Source organism: Ixodes scapularis, unplaced genomic scaffold (assembly GCF_016920785.2).
Source record: "Ixodes scapularis isolate PalLabHiFi unplaced genomic scaffold, ASM1692078v2 PGA_scaffold13__105_contigs__length_92229423, whole genome shotgun sequence".
Lineage (NCBI taxonomy): Eukaryota > Metazoa > Arthropoda > Arachnida > Ixodida > Ixodidae > Ixodes > Ixodes scapularis.
In genome coordinates this window covers 77,296,031-77,319,968 of record NW_024609839.1, presented here as the reverse complement: position 1 = coordinate 77,319,968, position 23,938 = coordinate 77,296,031, and the positions used below count along the sequence as shown (strand labels likewise).

Genomic DNA, 23,938 nt, shown 5'->3' with positions numbered 1-23,938 from the left:
ATCCTCTACAAAGGCCGATGCTTTAGAAAGGGACACAGTTGAATCTAATATGGTAATAGTCTGGCCTGCTATGGTAATGATGAAGTGAAATAAACGAAATAAGAGGAAACAAAAACTGAAGGTCAGTTATGGCGGCGTCCATGCACAGCTGCTGCAAAGTGCCTATACAACAGATTCTGTGCTTTCGGTGTTTTATTTTCCTCCACAAATTTTGTGTATTTTTGTGTAAATTCGCTTTGTTATTAGCAGCGAGATGTTGTAGTGGCGCCCTCCTATGGTTCCCCCTTGTGACGTCATTACCTTGCGAACAACAAGTTCGATAATGTTGTAAATAGCACGGTGGAAGCCTGAAATCATTGCGCTCTCAAAGGAACACTGCCAACACCATCGAAATTAAAGTTCTTTCATTCCTCTTATTTCCGTCGATGGTATACCCTTTCCGACGTCATAGCCAGCTTTTGGGCCAATCGTGGAAGGCCGACCACAGCGACGCTTTCGGACGCGCACGTCGCCAATAGCCAATTTACACCCACAAAAAAAAAAAAAAAAAAAAAAAAAAAAAAAAATATATATATATATATATATATATATATATGTATATATAACGCAATTTTCTACTTATACGTGAGAAAACGCAAGAAAACGGTGCTTTTGTAACGTAACGCAGCATAGGGGGTCCTGTGTGAACCGGCCTGTGGGACTCGGAGAATATTCGATGACTCGCGACACTACCAATTGCCTCGCGTGGTTCGCAACTTTTACAGCGAGCGCCAGCACATACCGCCATGCAGCTAGGACACCCGGTCAGCAATCTGATTCAGCCCTGGAATTCCATGGCAGTGGAAAAAAAAAAAAAAAGAATTCGGCAATTCTGAGGCGTGCTTTTCCACTGCGGAAACATGCCCGAAAAAAAAAAAAAAAAAAAGGAAAGACCAGGAACAAAGGCTGCATCGCGACGGGTTGCGTGGCTGCAGTGCGTGGCAGCCCCGGCCGTGCTCTCGCATATACGGGATGCCGGTGTCTCGACCTCGCCTGGAACGCGCGTCGAGTGAATGGAACGCCGATCGACGCTCAATGGACCTGCCCGTCGTTTCATGGGCAAAACCCTTTCCCGTCGAGCTTGTCCCGCGACACCCTGCTCCCAAAATCAGATTCGTGGAAGGCCCCGCGCGCTGGGAGTTTCGGGTTTTTGGTAGAGCGCTCCGCAATACCTCCGATAACGATACCCGATTACGGCACGATCTTGGGTGTCATGCTGAATCTTTTGCTCAAGTTCTGAATGTTGAAATAAAATAGTTTAAGTAAACCGTTTCGATACTGTTCGGTAACGATGCCCGATGACCATGATGATGCATGCACAGAGGTGGCGGTGAAGTATCAGGTATCGTTATCGGAGTCATCGAGACGATCTACTAAAACTCGCTAAAGTTGTAGAATAAATGCGTCCGAAAACAAAGCTTTCGTCATTCATATATTACATCTCAAATTTGTTGGTAAAAAAAAAAAAAAAAAGAATAATTGCGATATATGTCTTAGAAAACCCAGCTGAACTCATTAGGGTTATTCCCAAGCTTCCATTTGTCACGTTAATGCTCATTTAGTTTGAATTTCAACTTAATTGGCAGTGCCTTTGGGCAGTTTGGGGAGGGGGGAGGCGGGCACTTAACGAGCGATTTAATAAAAAAATTAAGCGTATAGTCAAGGAAATTTAAATTTTATCAAGTTCATTACCAATTACCTCAAATTAAAAAAAAAAAAGTTTTTGTTTTGGTAATGCAAACCAGTCTTGAAGACAGGGCAGGCCATTCCAAATCCTATCAAACAAAGCGCGGTTCTATGTTTGGGCCATTTTACTACAAGGTTGCGTTATCTTATATCATATCAAAAGTGTCAGTTTTCCTTTTTTACTTTCTTTTCACAAAATACCTGAGGCGTGCGCGCATGATGCTGGGGAAAGCACTTTCTGGCAAGAAATCGTATCGGATTCTCAAAAAATCGTATCCGCTTCGGCGCGATGTACGATTTTAGCGAGGACATCCACCACGCCGCCGAAAGACGAAACAGCACGACTTTCTTTATGACGTCATTGAGTCGTCAGACGTGCGGGAAAAAGCCTCATCGCACATCGCTTCCTCCTTTCTTGTTTTTGTGAGGTTTTCGGGAAAAACAACAGCCGCGGAGGCCTTGATTGACAGCCAGCAGTTGGGGAGGGAAGATCTGCACCTTAGCGCCTACGTCGTGAGTTTCCTCCAAGGTCACAAGTGGACGATCATGGACAGAAATCGTTCCAAACCAAAACTACTGTAGCAAAACGGATGCGGAGGAAAGCTTTTAGCCTTAGCGGCGCAAGCTATACCGTCGTCCATTTATCCATCCGTGCACGACGCGAGTGGATGTCGCTTCTCCGCAGCGCACCTGTGCGCGGTGGAAAGCGCACTCAACGAAGGCCACCCGAATTTGCCCGAACTGACCACGAACGGGACATGTTGCGGAACTTCCAAGAAGTGCCAGCGTTCGATGCAGTGATCGACTCGAATGGCATAGTATTAAATGCGTTAGCATTTATGGGTCCATATTACATGAGCGAATGACGTTTTAGCGAACAGCGACATTTGAGCGAATCGACGTTTTAGCGAATAACGGGGGCGCGCCGCGCTGCGCTTTCGCCGCTTCGCCGGCGACAGTCTGCGGCGACTCATTACAAAAATGTGAACCCAATTGGCCCACCCGAAAACGCCGCTTCGCTGCGTCCGACTATTCGCTGAAGTGTCATTGGGCGTTCGCTAAAACGTCATTCGATCAAGTGAGTGCCTCCCAGCATTTATTGCCCTGGTGCATGCAGCCGCCATGCAGCTTTCGCTTGGACGGTCGTGGTTTGGACTGGACTGGTCACCGTGAACCCGCGGCGCGGTTCCCGCCGTGCCCTTTCGCTCCGTTTGTTCCCTCGTTGTGTTTATGTTCCCTCGCTCTTGTAGGGGACGGACGCGACGGGCGTTGGACTTTTGGTTGGACGTGCACGACGACACGAGGCGCGGTTCAGCGCGCAGGCTCCGTCGTGCACGTCCCAAATCTCTCGGAAGCGCCCGCGTGGGGGCTTCGTGTCGTCTGCTGTCAAAGACGTTCCCCCACATTCCGCATCTTCTAATTGCTGCACAATTTTTTTTTTTTTTTTTTTTTTTTTTTTTTTTTTTTTTTTTTTTTAAGACGTACACATTTGGTGTTAAACAGTTGTTTTAGAGTTTGAGCGGTAGAGGCTGCCCTGTGCAAACTTTTGTCTAGAGCAATAAACGAAACTCAAACTACTTTCAATCTATCCGAGTCAAAAGCAGTCCAACTGTACGTAAGGTAGCCGTAGCACAAGACTACCATACCGCAGCGTGTCTTTCGATTGAAAACGGGTTTCATTTTTCTTTTTGGGGAAGTGCTCGTGTGACCGCGAGGGAAGGGGGGGGGGGGGGGGGGGGGGTTGCCGCGGGCCGCAATTTAACACGCGTAGAGCCGCAGCTTGAACACCCCTGGTTTATAAGAATTGCATTAAAAAAAAAAAAGAATGGGGTGTGTGTACGTTTATACAGCCTAAAACTTAGTCTCCCTCAACGAGCAAGTTGCATGTCTCCCAGCTGTAGATGAGCAATTTAGCCAGCCAGTGCAGTACAACCGCTAACTTCAAAGAAAAAAAAAAAGTGTATTTTAAACAGCCTAACTGGAACAAGCATACCACAAAATAATTTTTCCGCCAAAAACAAAATTTTTTACAGCAATTTTTAGTGCGCGAGACTGATTTTAGTTTGCGGCTATTTCGTCCGTTTTAAATCGCGCGCCACAAAATTGGTATTATACGTCACGTAGTGGCTGCTATACGTCACGGAGTCACGTATAGCAGCCACTCCGCGCGCTCCGAAAGAGCGGGAGTTTCGAATGTGGAGAAGTTGTGACCCCGACTAAACTACGTCCTGTGGCGTAAATATTGCTAGCAAAAATTTGTTTTTTCGCGAAAGATTTGTTTTGTGACATGCTTGTCCCAATTAGGCCGTTTAAAATCACACTCTTTTTTTTTCTTTGCAGTTACCCTTTAAACGTGCATCCCGCAGTAGTGATACACAACCGCATGCCGGTACGATGCTCATCCGGATGGGAATGGGCAGGGGATTGAACCCAGGATTCCTGGGTTCTGCAGCGTGAGCTTTTGCTCCATGTGCTCCGAACTCGTGTGCGCTAGCCCACTAGTGCTGGCGCGGGGGCACGTGATACGCCCCGGCGAAAAACTCAGCATTAATCTCGATCACCTGGGGATCTCTTGATGTGTAACCGAAAGCTCGGTTACACGGCGCCTTCTCCGCAATAAGCCTCCAACAGAATGTGGGCACCTCGGCTGGGGTTCTAACCCACCGCTTGGGGATCCGTAGGCTGCAGCGCTTAGCCTCAAAGCCACCGAGGCAGATGCATATGCTTAAAATGCTGCCCATTTTCTTTTTGTTTGAATCTTCAAGGAAATACTTATCTACGAAATAAAGGAAGCAACAACTAGATGGAACTACCAACCCCCCCCCCCCCCCCCCCCCCCCCCTCAAAAAACAAAACAAAAAAACTTTTGTTTTGGATTTGAGATGTACGACACATCCACTTCCATGTTCGCTTTTGCTTCCGAAAACTCCCACCAAATCCAAACACACCAAAGTAAAGACAAGAAAGTGGTGTCAACTAGGAGCTATCTTTATTACATATATTTACATATAATATATCAAATCGGAGCCCCATATCAATGGAACATCTGAAAAAAAAAAAAAATGCGGCATGGACATTAGTTTATGGCCTAAAAACAAACACCTTGTAAGCGGGCTAGCTGGCAACAAAATACGGTGTCAGAAACCAATCATTGCTGCCAGCTTAGGTTCATCAGAGGGCAATACTTTCACATTGAAATTTCTAGATGCATTCAGAGATGACCTGACCAGAATTTTTTTTTTTTTTTTTTTAGTTTCTTTTTTACAAGTAGCGTTAAATGTGCTAGTAATAAAGGTCTGTGCCACGTGCGGCACTCGGCATTCTCTGGAATCGAATGGCAGGGGAGCGTTTGCTCGTAACACGTGTCCTGCACATTCGCACGACAATGGTTGTTGATACTTGCAGGGAGCTTGAAGTGCGAGATTTACCCAAAGGGCTTTAATCTGGCCCAGTTCACTTCAAATAAACTCTTATTTCCAAGTTTACGTCCTATTCGAATCAGAGTGCCCATTAAGGCTCTTATTATCTGTGTGAAGTTAGTGAGAATACAATATGCGCTCAGGAGCTCCCCAAGCACAATGTCAAAATCGAAAATAATTAATCTGTAGCTCAATAAGAGGGCATCTTTAGGTAATGCCTTTACCATACTACAATTTTGCTAGTTAGAACTGTCGAAAAAGATAGTTCAGAGAAGAAATTCTTTCTGTCGATTAGAACCACCAGCAAAAAGACTCATTGATCAAAGAATGTTTTATTTTTTTGGAAGTATCAGCTAATGACTATTTAGCGTACCAGGTCACACATCAGATCACCAATCAGCTCAATCTATGCAATTAGCAAAGATTTAAATATGTAAAATAACTCGTTAAAATTTTTTTTTTTTTTAAAGTTTTGTTTTTCTAAAATTGGCAGGCACAGTTTTTGAGCAATGCTATTCGCGACTCCAATTCACTATAGGTGGCGCCACTCGTTTTCCAAAATGGCGGTTTTAGTGAGGGTCGGAGATGCGTGCCGGTATACCAGTTGCTGAGCCTGTCTAGTGTGTTAGCTTCACTGAGCTACACAGATTATTCCTGCTTATACGAGGAAGCTAGGGTGTTATGAGCGCAAGTCACCTCATTATCCTGAAAACAAAAACGGTGTTTAGCGTAATATTTACGCCAGGGGGGACGTTTTAAGTCTGGAGCGAAACCGAAACTAACGTCTATTTTGAATTAAATTTTTTGGAATCAATGCTAATTTCGGATTCTTTCATAACTCAAGATGTGTCTCACAACGTAATTATTAAATTAAAGAAGTTGTTCGCCAAAAAAAAATATATTTTGGGGTTGTACGTCTCCAATATGTCCCTTTAACGACAAGGTCTTTCATACCCCTTAGAGGTAACATAAAATATTGCATTTGTTGAAAAAGAATCAGTGCTGATATTTGTACGTTTTGCTACCTTTTTGTCGCTTGGATACTTGTCATGTGAAATAATGAGCTGCGGGCCTTTTAATGGGTTGGGGGATATATAGATGATGGATTGCTTTAACATTATTCCCAAGCACAAGAATAACAGAATCAATCAGAATTTTACTAAATATCGCCACGGATGATGAGTTCGAAATATGGTGACAAAATGTATAAATTAGGAAACGCTTTCTCACTAAAAAAAAAACCATGGACGAAATCCGAGTTAGACAGGAGAAGTGTGCGTGTTTTTTTAAAGCAACGCGTGACGCATAGGACTTAATAATACATCCAACGTTTGACTGTTTGTCTATCTTGATAACGATGTCTGTTTTTAGATGCTAAAAAGAAAACAAAATGAGACCGCTTTGAAAAGACTGGTTGAATGGCGTATTTTTGTGAACTGCCTGAAATGGTAAGCCTACAATGCAGCAATTTGTAGTAATGATAATAATACAATTAAGATATGCTAATACATAGTTTTTCAAGCCCTCATATAATTTGTTGCTTATTATCTAATTTTAAATGCGCGAACAAGTATAACACACAAAAAAAATGTGTAAATTATCATCACTGGTGCCAATGGCAGCATTTTTAATTAACAAGTTTCAATAAAAATAGTCCAAAATAAATGAAAACATTCCTTAGCTAATCTGAGAAATCCATGCAAAATTACACAAATGGCAGTGGGTAAAGCTATCAAAGTCGCGACTTTTGATAATCGGCAAAACTTCCAAAGTCGCTGTCAGACCTTCCGGACCAAATGCCCCAAAATTACGAAGAAATGGATTATCATTTTTTTTTAATATCTTAATTTGCTTAGAACATCTTGCTTCTTTAATTTTTATGCGCCGTCGTTTCGCCAATTTGAGCCTTTCCAGTTCGAAGGAACGCTTACCCGCTTGTCCGTCTACTCACTGCAACATGTTTTGTTGGCTTTGGAAACCGGTAAAACAGTAGTGAGTTTAGTATGACGTATACGAGCGAACGCAAGCGCTGTATCTTTGCGTTGCTTGTTCTACACTGCGCGTGCACAAAATGGCGGTCTTGGATACGAGCTTGGCGACGACGCGCATGCATAGCCTGGAGCACGCAACTCTAACGCAAACGCACAGCGCTTACGTTAGCTTCTAAACGAAATACTAGAAATCTCTAATAAGGTAAAATCCCATACCGAGACAATGAATAGTGTTGCTTGCGTTCGGAAATTACATTTCGCGAGCCATGATCGCGAGCAGTCGCGCCCTGCCCGCTGAGCAGGAGGACCGGGGGACCCTCGCCAGAGCGCTTCCCTTTTCCGCCGCGGGAGGGCGAGCGGCGAGCTGGAGTCGCGAATAAGTTTCTGACCTCAGCAACAGAGCCTAACTTCAATCAAAGATCTCGTCACTGCACTCACAGGTGAGTCTTGGTCATAGTTCATGTCATCCGCATCCAATTCGTCATCCTCATCTTCGTTGCTGTCGCTTTCGTCATCATCATTGTCGTCATCGTCGTCATCCTCTTCGTCCTCGTCCTGTAACTTTTCAGAAGCCAGCTTTACTCCCTTGCATCCCACACTTCCCTCGATCCAGCTGTTTAGAGTTCCCGCGATCTAGCCGTCCAAACTTCAGGCTCAATCAATCCAAGTAACTTGCTTGAAGCGGTACACACGCTCCCACACAAACTACACAGCAAACCTTAAAAATGAAGAGGCAGACTTTATCATATTTTCATGTTTGAAGTCCCACCGTTGTGTAAGCCGCACCTGCTATAAACAGCCGTTTTCACAAAAAGGTGGTTTGAATATAAGCCGTGCCTTGTTATAAATCACATCTCTATGCTTGTGCAGCTAGTGGCAAAGCTGCATTGATAAACCCAAATACCTGAACTGCGATTACGATGTGCAAATGAGAGTCAGTTTCAATGTTTTTGCCAACAAATCAAAAGAGCAATATAACTACTGCCGCAAATTTGCGTATTTATGGTTCAAACCAATAGAAGGAACAAATGCCTCTAGGTCGCACCGTTGTACAAAACATCAATGAAAATGTAAAAAAAAAAAAAAAACGACTCGTGCAACGGCAAATACAGTAACTCCCACGTGGCACGGATCAGGAAGCACCAGACACTGTCAACGTTGTAAACAAATCTAGTGACTATGCTGACGACTGGGAACGAAATTCAATCAAATCCAGTACTTTTAATCCCCCAATAGAGTATGCACAAGATGAAATGCAAACACAAAGAAAAGTGCTTACAACGACCAAACGCCTCCTACAACAAAGCGTGACTAGCGGTGTCACCTCGGAGAAAGAGGCCATTCAATCCTTACGAGCCTGAGCTGTCACGGAGAAGCAGGCAGTTGTAGCAAAGGCAAAAAAGCAGCAGCGGTACATCTATTCGAACAACACCAAACAAAGCGAGTGAGAAAAAGGAACCCCTTACTTCTGCTGCTGTTTTGCCGATCGGGATCAGGTCACTGTGCTTTTGCGAGATGCTCGTCAGCTGCGATCGAGAAAATGGGTTCGTCAAGATGCATCCCCGTACCCAAATTTTTTCAACGTCACTGGTTCGGAGTCTTCCGCAGATACCCGTCTTAACCTCGACACAGCCACAGTTTGACATTCAAAAGGCAGCCACTTGCAACAGAGAGCAAGCTGAAGTTTTATGCTGTTAACTACGGTTTGATGTTAATTCAAATATATGTTTGGTCCATGGGCGTACCAACGGAGGGGGGGGGGGGGGGGCACTTGCCCCCCCAGTGCTCAGAGTGGGGGGGCAAGGCATGCATTCCCCCCCCCCCCCCTCCCCCCCCCCCGAAACAGCCGCCCTTGGGAGGGAAAACACTGGCTGGCGGCACCCGAGAGATACCAAAGGCACCGCCCCCCGGCCCTGGGGGGGGGGGGGGGGGGGGCTGGTTTGCTCCCCCCCCCCCACACACACACTCAAAAACAAGTTGGTACGCCATTGGTTTGGTCCGTTTCACTGGAAGTGTCAGTGTAGCTGGCAATCTAAACGCCGAAGCGTCGAGATTTCGACCTGGGTTGGCATGGGCGTCTCCCTATACACCGTCTACCCTTAGGCTGGCAGGGCAGTGGAAGCAACATGCTCCATGGGCCAGTCATGTGCCTATCTCTCGCCACGTGATCATGCTCCCACCGACATCCACGCGCAGAGAGGGTGTCAGCGGATGAAAAAGGTGGTTGATTTGTCCGGCGAATGCATGGCTCCCACAGCACTGTCAGCTCAAAGGCGAAACCACGTTAGTGCTGCCTCTGCTAGAATGGTTAGCACCTAGGGAAAGCACCTTCGCAGCGTGACACTAAATCTTCGAAAACACAGATTTCAGGTATAGCGTTTCATTAATCAGTTTTAGAGAATGATAATACTCTGCTCTCTGTTTCAACACCGTCAAAATGACACCAACGAAGATCCATCTCTCTTTGTCTGGCTAATTAACGTGAGTTGGATGTCACAATGGTACGAAGCAACGGTTAGAGCGAAGCTCAGTCCAGGTTATGATCTGTGACCAAAGAATCCTGAAGGGGCACAACATCTGTATGGCCGCAATGCTTTTCCCTCCTCACCTGCACACCAAATGGCACCACAAACCTTTAAGCGCAATAAAGTACTATGACTATCATACTCACGGCGTTTTGGTGTTCCTTTTCAAGCTGAGTGAGCTCCGATTCCTCGTCGCAAGGCTTGTCGATGTGAAACCACTGTTGATCGGCCATTTTAGGCTGTAAAGATGGAAAATGCGGTCTTTCCATTGAGACAGAGATTATTTTTTCGGAGTTTTCGAAGGTTTCTCCGGACTGGAAACCGCTCAGGCTACTCAGGCCAGCGCCTCCTCCTCCTGTCAAACGCATCAGCTTCTTCCGCGGCTCAGAATGGATTGGATTAGTTTTAAATGGCTGAACCAATAAACTAGTCAAACCAGTCAAACACTAAATAGAAAAGAAATAAAACTAATTTAGCAAAATTTATTGATAAAGACGTATGCTAGTTTTATAGCTTTAAAATTCAATTTTTAAAGCCGAATAAGCCAACCACTATTTAGAAAACAGTTTCGCTAATGTCATTGTGGTTTCGCCATTTCTAGCGACCATCGTTTATAGCGACGTAGCCGTCTGGTTACCCTGTGCTCACCTAACAACATGGCGGCGCTTTGAGTATTTTTCTCGCGCATCGTCGAAACTACGACAGCGATTTTGTGACTCTGCCAACTCTGCACCGACAGCCCCTTCACTTTTACCCGTGGAACAGATCCTACTCAACATGGAGGTACGTATTATCACCGCGATTAACGGTTCAACTAATGGTTCGGTGCCATGTTCGCTTGCGAGATTCTTCGCCGCTTTTTCGGCCGGCTCGCCGGTTCGGCGTTTTAGCGTGTCCGGTCGTTGCTGCAACAAAATATCTAGAGAAATAAAATACTCTGTTTTCACGCAGGACGTTCAAAAACACTCGGTTCACACACTCGTGTTCCGATCTCTGAAACGGACGCACGATATGTTCTTGTCGGACCAAGCAAACCCTCCACCCCAAGATGAGACAAGGTAAGTCCCTTTGACATCTTCGGCATACCAAAACAAAAAAAAGAAAAAAAAATGTTTTTTGAATGTGTGTGTGTGTGTGTGTGTTTACGCTACTTTACACGGGCAAATCCTCACTTCGGTGTTAAAATAATGCGCACCCAAAGTCTGGCTCACACGTTAACGTTTGAGTCTAACCAAGTGCACAGTGACCGCTTGTAATCGCCAGAGAGTTTAGATTTATAGTAATACAGGCGCTCTAGAATTCGCTTACGAGGACAGGTACATTGGCATGTAACTAGATCTAAGGTTTTTTCACTATTTGCGAGGTAAAATCTACACATTGTCTACGAGGAATGGTCGCTTTAACAGGCAAACATATTTCAAGGCCATCGTGAATGAATGATGCATAATCAGCAGATCGGAAGTGTTCCAGAGAAAGCCTTTCGACGTTGCTTGGCTCGGTAGGAGTGCTGGGCTGTGGTAGCGTAAAGCTTTCCTGCTGACACCCGCTTTGCCTGTTGCCTTCAGCGAAAAGCTCAAGGTTTCCGTCAAGACAAAGGACGAGTACGGGCTCGTGATGCACCTGGTGAAGTCGAACCCACAGAACTACAGACCCAACGTTGAACGACCAGCGTACCATGAAGACATGGTCAAAAGTAAGTGTGTAACAGAAATGTGAAAAGCTCCTGTAACTAAGTTCACAGGTGTCGTGTAACACCATGACGTAACGTCATGTGGTTAACTTCCCCTCTAAATTTGATGGGAAAGGGACGCACGCTCCGTCTACAATGTTACGTCTGTTCGTGAGGTGACACCTCTGTTGCTGAATTCCCTGGTAATCTGTTTTGAGAACTCGTGCCCTAGAGCAATATCACTAGGGCCATATGATTGCATTGAATCAGAGTTGGCAGCTGCCGCCAGCTTTAACATAACGGGACATCGCCAAGTTGAGATACAAAACTTTCCCACAGAAAAATGTAGCCGCAAGAAAGTGTGCATATACCGAGAGCAGTATATTGGGAGGGTCTGGCCATTAGGCGTGGCAACGAAGGCACTGGAGAGGAGAAAAGTTAAAAAAGCGGGGGAAAGGGGGGGGCCCTCCGACGGAGCAAGAGAGGATGAAGGTATCAAAGAGGAAATGATCGCCCTTTTGGCGTTACATGCTTTCGACGCAGAGCACTGTTGAGGCCACGTGTTGTCTGCTCCAAACCGACTTCTTTTTCGCCTAAATAAAATTTTGCAGTCAAACGTCGAGAAAATTGTATTCATTAGCTTTTCTTTTTTTAACCCACCGAGGAATAACATTATATCATTTTCTTGCCAAAGCCATCGAAATAAAAGGAAAGAAGCAAACTTGGGATGTCAATTCCATGTAGGTATTCCACTGGGCGAATAAATGAAATTGGTGGCCCTCCCTGCTTAGCTGAGAGCAGCCGGGAGTTCACGCACATGCGCTCGCGCTTCTCACTCTGCGCCGCAAGCTGATTGCTCCCTTGGGAGGTGGGCGTTATGGCTGCGAGATCATAAACTGGCCAAACTCTCCCAATGTACAGCTCCGCGCATACCAACATGGCTTCTTCCATGTCTCTGCCCAGGCAAGGAGGCCAAGCTCCCGGAACTCCAGTATTCAGGCATGGAGATGATGCCCGTGTACGACGACGACGCGCCGCCCCCTGGGGTCGACGACTACACCATCGTCAAGCCACCGCCTCCACCATCGCAGGTTCGTTGTTGCGCAGTCTACGAGAGGGCCAAATTAACACACCGTATGAATTTGTTTCTTCGAACCACTGCACCCTAGCTCGTCTCGGAGGTGCGATCAGATTCAAGCTGGGTCGTGACTTGCCGCGATGTTGTGACGGAACTGGTTACAGTGGCTTGTGCGCAATGTTTGGGGTGCAGATGATGGTCCTGGCGGGGCAGCAGCAGCTGGCGGTGGCGCCGCGCAAGCCGGTGACCATTCCAAAGCCGCAATGGCATCCGCCCTGGAAGCTCTACAGGGTAAGCGCGACGATTCGGCAGATTTTCGTTGTGGTTATCTGTGTTTTACCTTTGTTAGTTAGTGGGAGAGAGAGAGAGAGAAAGGAAACAAAGTTTGTGGAGAGATTGGGAGCCTTAGTAAGACGGCGCAACTTATGCTTGGGCCACCCTGTTCTTTCTTTTTTTTTTGCAAGAGAGTTGCCAGTGCTCTCGAAATTTTTTGAGCATTTCGTTAAAGGTGCACGACTCGCTTGTTCCTTTTGTATGAGCAAACAAACTTGAAATTCGGATGACTATGATGTTAAAATAAGTTTGCCCAATTTATTGCCTAAATACGTTTACGGTAGTAGTTTCTCATGTTCTTTTTTATTGTGCTCACTGAGCTGAAAAACATGTCTACGGTGTAAAGATAAACTGACATCAAGCGGGATAGTGGGCGGCATCCTTTTTCCAGCAAGGCTGGAAATCTTTCCCTTCTTTTTGTCTTCATCATTGGAAGGGGGAACCATTCCCTTCTTTTGTACAAACCTGAGTGGAGGTGGGGAGAGAACAAAATAATTTACATTGGACATGAGTTAACATTAGGGAGGTAGGCCGAATGAAGATTTCTTAGATTTGGCTTTTTCGCTATGAATGTTGAAGAAAAAATTTAGAAGTGCCTCTTTCTCGTTCTTGACCTTGCTACGCTCTAACGTTGGGCTGTCATTTATAGCTAGGGTTCCGTGTTTTCAGATAGATCCCAAAAAATCCAAAAAACACTCACCGGTAAGATTTCCGTCAATTCGGATTTATCCGAGAAACTCTGAATTTCAAGTTCCCAACGACAAAACAAAAAGCAGGAAAGACAGTGTTTTAGAAATAAACTTCACAAGAACACAGGGTCAACGGTTCTGAGGAGATGCCACTTTAGTCTCCTTCGAAATCTGTACTGACAAAAGGGGGTTGCCTTTTAGCCTGTAAAGGTTCCCTCAATACAACGGGTCATTGCACCCAAACTTTATTTATGTTGTTTTTGCATTTAAAAAATTGGGAACAGATTAAAATATACTCAGAATTTTAGAGAAATGTGAATTTAACAAAAATAAACTCCGGTAGACACCAAACTTTCAGTGAAAAACGCACTCCGAAAAACACTTTCCGAATTTCACGAGAAATAAACTCAGAAAATATGGAATCCTATTTATAGCCCATAGTTGTAAAGTATACCCTGTGACCACCAAGCACCCATGTGACAGGTCTGCTCTTGGCAATGCCACACTCTCCCTCTAGGTGCAGAAAGTCCTTGCCCTTCTGGGCCGTAATCAAAACTTAGACTGCTGAAGTGCTGCGCTAGGGCGGTGTGCACTTTCTTATAGCCTCTACCGCCAGAAGCGCCCTTTGTTCACGAGCTTCCCAATCATTGCGGAACTCTTTTGCTGCCTGTCGACGTGAGCACGAAATAAGGAGTGCCGAACGTTCAGGTCATCAGCGGCCACACGGGTTGGGTGCGGTGCCTGGCAGTGGAGCCCGGGAACCAGTGGTTCTGCACCGGATCGAACGACCGTATCATCAAGGTATCTACCGTTCGAAGTCCCGTCTAAAGTAGAACAACCTCCCATGCTGCAGGACATCGGTGCATTCCGCATTTTAAAACTTGGTTTCAAGACGAGTGCATCCCTGTTCAAGCTCTTTTGCAACTCTGTTGCTTGCGGAGTCCCCCTTTTCAGTTTAAGTCAAATAGAGTAGAGCACTTCCCGTAACAAAGAACGAAGAGCGGGTTGGTGAAAACACAAGAGTAAGAGAAAGAATAAAAACGTTTAGGGACAAGAACAGAGAGCACAGTTTGAAAGACCTGTGCTGTCTGTCCTTGTCCTTAAGTGTTTTTATTCTTTCTTTGATTCTTGCACTTCCCGTAGTACAGTAAAAGTATGAAAAGAGAACAAGCTCTTTATTACATTACCATTTCTATTATGTTTGTTAAAAATACTGATGGCTTAATAAACAGAACCTATTTCCTTTTGTGTCTTCTTGCTGCTATTACTATAATATTGCACTGGAATCCCAGATACCTGTAGAAGCTTTATGAACTCGTTATAACATTCTTTTACCGCAAATTGCAGTAAGCTTATAGCACTGGCACAGGAATGTAAGGCTCTCCTGTGATGAAGCTACTGGTGAGATAGCAGCGAATAGAGGAGTTCTGTATGTAGTATTGTGAAGATATGAACGTGGTGAAGAAGACTGGAGGTCTTGTTTGGATTTTAAACAATGTTTGTTTGTGAATTGGCTTCACCACACATTGTTTAGTTCTGCGCCACACAAACTGCTCTGTTTTGGATGTCGGCCATCTACAGATCTGGGACCTCGCGAGTGGCAAGCTGAAGCTGTCGCTGACCGGCCACATCAGCGGAGTCAGGGGCCTGGCTGTCAGTCCGCGCCAGCCGTACCTCTTCTCGTGCGGAGAGGACAAGCAGGTCAAGTGCTGGGACCTGGAGTACAACAAGGTGCTGAACAAAGTGACCCGCCTTTGAGTTCTCGTGCACGGTGGGGTGGCTCCTGTACCTTCCCAGCTTGCAGTGCTATCGTCTCCGACAGCATGCGCTCGTGCCATTCCGACGTGGCATAAAACTCGCGAGATTCCGAAGCATCGTCGAAGGTAGGGATCGCGCTGGAGGCTGGCGATCCCTAGTTTTGACTGCTTTTTCGTAACTTTTTACAAAAGCGCAGCGCCGCAACAAAACAGCACAATTCGTCAAAGGCAAGTTTCACGGTGTGATCAGAAACAAGCCTTGTAAGAAGTAATTGCAAGGGCTCTCTACCAAAAATCATTAAAGATCTCGTTAGTATAGGAGGTTTCTACCGTGGCTTACTGAGAGTGATTCCAACTTACAAAAGTGCTTAAAAAAAGTCACTACGATATATATTTTTTTGTGACAGGACAAAGCATTATCTAGGTACCGACGAAACATTTCCATACGTTTAGCCAGTTTGGAATTTTCAAGGTGTTGACTGTGCGACGATTGACTTTTGCAACCATCGTTACGTAGTGTTTCTTTTTTTTTTTTTTTATTAAGTGTTTTATGTAAAGTATTTCTTCACCTCCAACATTGAAAAAAGTTGTGCGTGTGTCACAACAAGTGTTTAAATGTTCCGACTTTCTGTGCGACCCTGTTTACGCTCCCAGGTTATCCGGCACTACCACGGACACCTGAGTGGTGTGTACGCGCTTTCCCTGCACCCAACCATCGACGTTCTGGTCACCGGAGGCAGGGATGCCACCGGAAGGGTCAGTTGACACTCGGACATCATAGAGCGAACCATAGAAATGTCATCTATATTGTTTTATATAGACGTTTGCAAGTATGGCCTCTGGGTGCCACCATCTTGCTGCCGGTGTGTGTAGATCGTCCTGTAGTTGGACCTTTCTGGATGCAACGCCCAGTAGGGCTTCGCGCCCAGTAGTGCGTCGAGTCCAAAAGTGTCTCGCGTCCAGTAGGGCGTCGCGTCTAGTATACACGTTTGCAAGTCCGGCTTCAGGGCGCTGCCATCTTGCTTGGCTGGGGTGCGCTTGGACGAGTCATAATCCAATTAAGAAGCCTTGCTAAGGCGTCGTAATCGGATTATGGCCGCGCCAAAATGCGCACCCCACTGAGAAAGATGGCGGCGACCTGAGACCGGACTTGCAAACGTGTATAGGCAAGGTTGCGTGTTATTGTATATCTGAAAGAATAAAAAAAAAAAAAAAACGCTCGCCAGTGAAATTTTTGTTAAATTCGATTTATCCGAAAAACTCAGAATTTCAAGGATATGATAGCAAACACATAAAAGAAATTTCACAGGTAAGTTTGGTCTGTGGTCCCAAGGGGAGGCCACTCTAGTTTCTTTTCATAACCCGCTAACAAAAGGGGATTTGCCGTTTATGTCGTCAAGGTTCGTCTGGGACAATCTGTCAGTACCCTTGAGTCTTGACATAAGCCTCTGTGCGTCTTAGGAATGATGACTATTTTTCTAACAGCGAAAGCTATGAACCCATAAATTTCAAGGGGGTGGGGGACAAGTTGAAGCTGCTATGCTTCCCAGCGACTTGGCGACTACATCCAGGTGTTGAATGATTTCAAAATATCGACGTGTACTGAAGTAAGCACTTATTTGCAAGTTTTGTCGTGGTACAGCTATTAGCATTACCATTGGCCAATGCCAAATTCATCTGAAGAAATATAATCTGTTACAGATGAGTTCTTATGAATGTAGGATGTCTTTGTGAAGAAGTAATAACGTAATATCCCTAGAGAGAGCCCACCTAAAATTGAAAGTATGTAAAGTGAAAATAAGTAGTAAGCTAACTTTCGGTGTGCGTTAAAAAAAAGTTGAAGGAATGTTAGTTTTAGATCCCGTGACCTGCCTGTGAAACTTGTGATTGCAGCAAAAGAACGGAAGACGACTGCCGTTCCTTGTCGGAAATGTTTCCTTATCTCCCGCCGTGGCTAATTAACATAATTTATGCCAAGGTCACCATTGGCCAGGGACCTGCAATTACTTGAAGTTGGCTATCTTTGGGTGTTATTGAAAAAGATAGCAATTAATTACAAAAAATAAGATTGGGTTCTCTCTCGGAGGGGGTGAGACATCTCTCAGGATAACACAATACTAATCTTTTATTAAAAAAGAATATATTGGGAACAAAGCAAAACTAGATATTCAATTTAGTAGAATTGGGAATGTAACAAAATAAAGTTAGATAAACCCCGAATTTTCTGTTAAAAATAAATAAATTGAAAGAAATGCTAGTTTCACAGAAATAAATTCTAGAAACACGGAACTCCAAGTATAGGGTGTCGCGTCCAGTAGGGCACCGTGTGGTGAATCGGCGGTTGGCTCTTCCTCACCAAGTCCCTCGGCTGCTGGCAGGTGTGGGACATGCGCACCAAGGCCAGCATCCACTCCCTGGTGGGGCACAGCAACACCGTGGCGAGCGTGCAGTCCCAGGCGGCCGAGCCGCAGGTGCTCACCGGCAGCCACGACTGCACCATCCGCCTCTGGGACCTGGTGTCCGGCAAGTCCCGCGTCACCCTCACCCACCACAAGAAGAGCGTGCGCGCCCTCCTCGTACACCCCAAGCTGTGAGCCCTTTCTCTTCTTGGTACGGTGCAACTATGTCGGGGCCGGTTTGCTGGTCAGTGCGGGCATCTTTACTGGCGGTCAGGCTATGCCAGTGCCGGTTTGCTGATCAGTGCAGCTGTCTTTAGTGTCGGTACTAATGCGGTGGCACCTCCACCTTTCAAAAGTCTCAATGTTTGCCATAAAGTGGGAGGTTCAGCGACATAGGGTTGCCATCCTATGGGAACGAAAGAGCATACCAAAACAGAAGCTGCCTAAATGAAACAACATTATGTGCGATTCAAAAAGTGGCATCACAAGATAAAACATTGCTTTTATCGCTTGCTCATACATGCTGCTATACATTTATAAAAAAAAAAAAATTGCCAGTTGGGAGAGACAGGGAGCAAACAGGAAACTGAAACCCAACCCGAACGTGCCCGAGTACGCTCGGGCATGGCAGTCAAACGGTTAACAGGAAAATGGGGTGCATATCAGTCTAACTTTGGCAATTTTTAGAATGCTCAGAGACCGTAGGCTGAGTTGCAACCATAGGTGCACGATCACGGAAACCACTTTAGCGTCTCTTTGTTCACGGTAAAAACGAAAAGGGGGCTCGAGATCCTGGAATGGTGGTTAGTACAACCACCATTCCGGAATCTCGAGTGAAAGGAGGAACTAGGTGAAACAAAAATCTCATTTATAAAATGGGGTAATTAATTGGCATTAGAAAGGTCACGTTATATACATAAAAAATTCGGGTTTAGTCATTGGGGTTCCCGCTCTGGAATTCTCACACCGGCAAAATCGTCGCAACCACGTGGTTGGTGGGCACGCAGATGCTCGGAAGAAAGGGCCCGACATAGGTGGTGGGTACGCAGCAGCTTATTCGGTGCCTCCCGGGGCCTTTGAACATCCGTCCGGGGCATTCCTCGGCTGCTGGGACCACTGGTGTCGAGCTGTTCCTTTTCACCGAGCTGCCTTCCGTCTCATGTCCCGAGCATGCCCTTGCGTCGGCTCCGGTGTCTTCTCTTCTTCTCCGAACAATTCACATCATTGCAACCGGTTCACACTTGCAACACAGCGCTGAGACAGTGGAAATTCAAGGCTACATCAGCGCTATTGTCAACGCTGTGTCTATGCGGAGAGCAAGTCGTCTGCTTTTTGCGCAGGAGTTGCGGCGACGTCAAAACGATGCCGAGCTCTGATTGGCTTTGATTGGAAGGATAGTGGGTAGACCTAAGTGCTAGATGCCTTGAGGTCTACCCACTATTTTTTTCAATCAGCCAATAAGAGCTCGGTGTTCTGACATCGTCGCAACCTTTGCACAAGAAGCAGACAGACTTGCGCTCTGCATAGTGCTGGGGCGTATTTCTCAAAAGGCCGTTACAGCGCTGTTTCAGCACTGTGCTGATTCGGCTCTGTGCCAACTCGACACTATAGTGCACGTGCTAACCGGTCTTGTCAACAAAGCGAATGCCACAACCTGACCTTTGTCGGCTCTATAGTAACCATTTTTCTGCTCGCGTTTGTTCGAAGGTACGCTTTTGCCTCGGGCGGCCCGGACAACATCAAGCAGTGGAAGTGCCCGGACGGAAAGTTTATCCAGAACCTGTCGGGCCACAACGCCATCGTCAACTGCCTCGGGATGAACGACGACGGAGTTCTCGTCTCTGGAGGTTGGTTCGCGTGCCAACGGAAAAATTGGTGTCTCAAGACGTCAGACCACGTGGCCCGATATCCCCGCTAAATGTAGAGGGAAAATTGACGTCGCACAACCAGACATCATGTGACGTGGACATGTGGCACGCCTTCATGGCATTGTGTCGTGGCATCGCCCGACGTTGGGTCATGCGACGTCAATTCGCTCGCTTAATTTAATAGAGATATGCACAAACAAACAGAAAAACTTCTAAATTCAAAAGCGTGCAAAAAGAAAAGTGTTTTTTTTAACGATTGTCTTGCCCTCGCAGGCGACAACGGGACCCTGTTCTTCTGGGACTGGCGCACGGGGTACAACTTCCAGCGGCTGCAGGCCCCTGTCCAGCCGGGCTCCATCGACAGCGAGGCCGGAATCTTCGCCTGCCTCTTCGACATGAGCGGCAGTCGCCTCATTACCGCCGAGGCCGACAAGACCGTCAAGATCTTCAGGGAGGACGACACGGCGGTCAGTGTCTCTCGTGCGCTACGTCGCTCGCGGACGGGTTTGGCTGCGCCGTGCACATCTCTGTGGTCACCGACTGGGCGAGAAATGCGAGGCACGTCTTTCGAACGCCCGACCTCCAGCACGCGCTTGTTGCCTTCCACCATGCTTCGGTCGCGATTATGTGCTCAAAGCTGACGAGAGGCCCAAGTGTCGTTGAAGTTGGCAAGCTCTAGCTGGAGGTGGGACGACCAAAGTACCTCCCTGCCATTTTCATTCTGTCGGCAATCAGACCGGGCGTCCCAAACTCATTTGTGTGTAGGGGCCACATAGACCACCCCCGAAAGAATGAGGGCTGACGGGGAGGGGGCAATATTTTGCTATTTTGGGACAAACAAACAGCAGAGGTGTATCATGCTGCAAAGCAGCCGACCGTCCCAGCGATAACCCCGAAATTTTCTAGAGAAGGGACCTTGTTCTTTCTGCTTTTTGTAAACTCACCGTGTTGCTTTCATCTGCATATATAAGACTACTGTAGTTGTGGCCCACACCTGTTGTTATAAAATGACTTAAAACACAAACATACTGGCAGTTTTATATAAAACGAGACCAAGCACACCGTTTTTGCCCTGCCGCACAATTCACCATGCTCAACAGGCATAAAAAAATATATCTTCATACATCAGTTTTTTTTTTCACGACGATTTTTATATCAGCATTAAAGGAAATACTTGTATTTCAAAGGTATTGTCTGACAGCTAGAAGCCCGAGCTCACAGCTTAAGCTCCTGCTGAGTGAGAGTTTGTGCCGCCGACGTGCCTCCGTGAGCAAAAAGCTCGCACTTGTGGCCTAGTAGTGGTATTGCCGTTCCGGTTGATTTAGGTGAGAAAGGTGCTGAGAAGCAAAGACTTAGACAAACTAATACTCCATCCAAAAAAAAAACAACAGGATAGTGCAAAATCCGTGAACACATTATATGAACAGCTCCTTTTCGAACGGAAATGAGTCGACAATATAAAACTTTCATTTATGGCACGTCTGGCGCTGAAGGCACAAGAACGGTGGATCTTAGCCACGGAAGTCTTGCAGGTCACATGTTTTGCCTAGCTTTGCATCACTAAAAGCCGGTTCGCACATTTTCGTTCGAGTACTGTCGAGACCAGTTATAACGGAGTCGGTTATAACGAAATAGCGACTACAGTGAAGTGATCACGATTTCCCATTCCCTTTTGCACTTCGTTATAATTGAAGTCGGTTATAGCGAAATAGCGGATATAGCGGAGTGATTGCCGATCCCCGTTGACTTCATTATAACCGGTCTCGACAGTACAACGAACCGCATTGCAACCGTTTGAGACTGCTTACAACGAGAGCTTTCGGGCACGCTGGTGCCATCAATTAAGTAGCCCTAGAACGCTTCCCACCTGCATACAACTGGCCCGAAGGACTCGCGGCATTTGTGAGGTCAAGTCTGTGCGCCGTCTACAAGTAATGGCCGCCTATGACGTCGGAATTTTTGTCGAGCCGAAGATGAAAGAATGGCGTGTATAAGAAATGGGAAAATATGTACGCAGTTCGACAGCGTATCTTGATAGGTGGCACCTGCGAGCTCCCCTCTCGTCGTAGGCGGTCACAAGCAGCAGGACACGCCTGGTCCCACTTAAACAGAAATACGCAAACCAAGAACTTCCTAGTGATGGCGTTACACTGAATATTTTTGTGCTTGTTTCAATTTCCTTTTTGTATTTGCAGACGGAAGAGACCCACCCCGTCAACTGGAAGCCAGACATCCTGAAAAGGAGAAGGTTCTAACTCGCTTCGCCCAATACTGTACAGTTTTCTTTCTTTTTTTTAATTTCGTGGCAAGAATAAATTTGGGCATCACTTTTCTTTTTATCTACCCGCACAACTGAGTGGCACTCAACATTGCTTTTGTCGGGTAGTTCTGCAAGCTCCTTGCCCGACCACGTCGGGCGTGTGGTTCGAAATGCCGGTGTTCTTTCTGAACGACTTGTCTTGTGGATCAGGGTGGGGTCAGACATTGCCCGTACTCGGCGTCGACTATCTTGCACTATGTTGTCGAAGCTAGCGCGGCTTCCACGATGCCGCAGCCCCGCACCGCTGTCGCAGCATGTGGCTTAGTCTTCCGTCTGGTTCACACTTGCTCTTATATGAAATAGGCATGTTCAAGTGCCGCATAAGCTACACTAGCCTTGACAACGTAACACGAAATAGTTGATGCCAAGTATGTAGTCCACGTATTCAGTCCTCTGAGCAGATAGCCAAAGAAAAGAAGCTACAGTCATGCATCGTCCTTGGTTTATCTGTATCCTCAGCCTTGAGTTCTGTATTACGACTTTTTAGTAAAGTTTGCTTCTCTATGTATACTGCGAGGGGGCTGAAGGGATCGAACCCACTTTATACGAACTGCAAAAACCTGTTTACTACGGAGGTGCGGCAATTTACTACGGAGGTTCGGCAAGGTAATGAAAGTACCGAGTAAAAATGCCAACAAATAAACTTACCTCGTTCAAAAAAAAAAAGAACCTGTTTTGGACAGTTAACGGCACCTTTTCGTGGACGACGCCATATGGGGGCTGGCTACTTATTTACACTGTCGACAGATGGCGCAATGTGAGGCCCGAGACGATGCGGCGGCTCGACCAATCATTTCCGTCGAAGAAACGAGGGGCCTTGAGGGATTGAAGCACCTTTTCGCGTTTAGTTTATTTGGGAAAGATATCTTGCATTGAAAATCGTACATTACAGATACTCCCGCTGTGCTGAAGGAAGAGTAGTCAAAACTTTCGAATGACCCTCTGTTAAGCTTGGCGCTGGCGCGCCTTCGACACTTCCAGCATCTGTCAGCAGCATTGCACACACCGCCTGCAATCACTACAAGATGCTGCTGTAGATTGCCTAAAACAGGTTGTTCTTTTTTCATTTTTTAATGAGGTAAGTTTATCCAATGATGATTCGACTCCGTATTTCCAACGCCTAGCCGCACCTCTGCAGTAAATAGCAGTGCGATATGTTAAGTAACCGCTTTTTGAGGTCTGTTTAAAGTGGGTTAGATCTCTTCGACCTTCGCGGTATGCATACTTCTAGCGTTGTGCATGGCACGTCGGAGGTGTCCTCATGATCTAGTTTCTCAAGTGGACAGTGCTTTACTGATCAACTGATTACATGAGGTTGTGTGGCATATCAGTAGCACATTTTCTTTTGTTTGTTTTGTTAGTTAATACGTGCCTATTAATAGGGAAGTAGGCATGCAGTATGAAATGTATTTCTGATGTCCCTGTGGTCATATTTTTATGCACCACCTATCGACCATTTTTGGAGTGCACTTCTGGTTCATATCTCTGCCACCTGTAAGATCTAATTGCTTCGCTTGGTTTACCCGCATCGGTGCAGAAAAGTGCAGGGCAGTGTACTTTCGGTGAATTGAGATACGACTGGAAGTACACCGCCTACACATTTCTGCACCGGTGCAAGTGAATAGAACGAAGCTATGCGGAGCGCATGTTCGTCTGGTTCCTGCACAGGGGTTGCAATGGTATCAGAATGCCGAGCTCTTATTGGCCGATTGAAAAAGAATAGTGGGTAGACCTCAAAACATCTAACATTGAGGTCTATCCACTATCCTTCCAATCAAAGCCTGTCAGAACTCGGCATCACTATGACGTCACAGCAACCCCTGCGCAAGAAGCGGACGACTTACTCTCCGAATACTATTGTGTTCGCATTTCTGAACTCCTTCTCTCCTATTTTTTTCTGAGTGTAGTACTGAGATTGTGAAATATATTTACTCATTAGGTACAGGGGCCAACTAAAGTTCACTGAATACGCTCATTGATTCACTATTTTTAAAAGGCAAGTGTGCAGTATGGGAAGATGGAGTTTTGTTTGACATATTTGGGAAAGGGGCGAGTCTTGAGTGACGTCACCTCGATCTCTATGACGTCATACCACGCATGTCGCTGGTTTTCCGGTTACCATAGCAACGCGCATGCACACCATAGACCACAGAGTATGCACAAGC

General features: G+C 46.1%; 2 protein-coding genes across 6 annotated transcripts; one reads left to right on the top strand and one right to left on the bottom strand.

Moving 5' to 3' along the window:
* Positions 1–4,691: 4,691 nt before the first annotated feature.
* On the bottom strand, positions 4,692–10,030 carry LOC115323845 (anaphase-promoting complex subunit 15B). Of its 5 annotated transcripts, none has more exons than XM_029984331.2 (4): positions 9,807–10,030; positions 8,602–8,661; positions 7,574–7,696; positions 4,692–4,771 (listed from the first exon to the last, which is right to left on the bottom strand). In XM_029984331.2, exons 1-4 carry the CDS (start codon positions 10,026–10,028, stop codon positions 4,760–4,762), a joined length of 417 nt encoding a protein of 138 aa, XP_029840191.2. In that variant the 5' UTR covers positions 10,029–10,030; the 3' UTR covers positions 4,692–4,759. The 5 variants fall into 5 exon arrangements, with proteins under 5 accessions (XP_029840191.2, XP_042145915.1, XP_042145914.1 ...); XM_042289981.1 differs by having other exon boundaries at positions 7,574–7,690; XM_042289980.1 differs by lacking the exon at positions 4,692–4,771 and adding an exon at positions 5,513–5,660 and having other exon boundaries at positions 7,514–7,696.
* Positions 10,031–10,294: 264 nt separating this feature from the next.
* On the top strand, positions 10,295–21,792 carry LOC8053423 (pleiotropic regulator 1). The gene is made up of 12 exons (XM_029984329.3): positions 10,295–10,443; positions 10,612–10,718; positions 11,226–11,353; positions 12,293–12,420; positions 12,600–12,698; positions 14,138–14,230; positions 15,011–15,160; positions 15,841–15,942; positions 17,565–17,776; positions 19,293–19,432; positions 19,727–19,920; positions 21,649–21,792. Exons 1-12 carry the CDS (start codon positions 10,438–10,440, stop codon positions 21,706–21,708), a joined length of 1,419 nt encoding a protein of 472 aa, XP_029840189.2. The 5' UTR covers positions 10,295–10,437; the 3' UTR covers positions 21,709–21,792.
* The last annotated feature ends 2,146 nt before the right edge of the window (positions 21,793–23,938 follow it).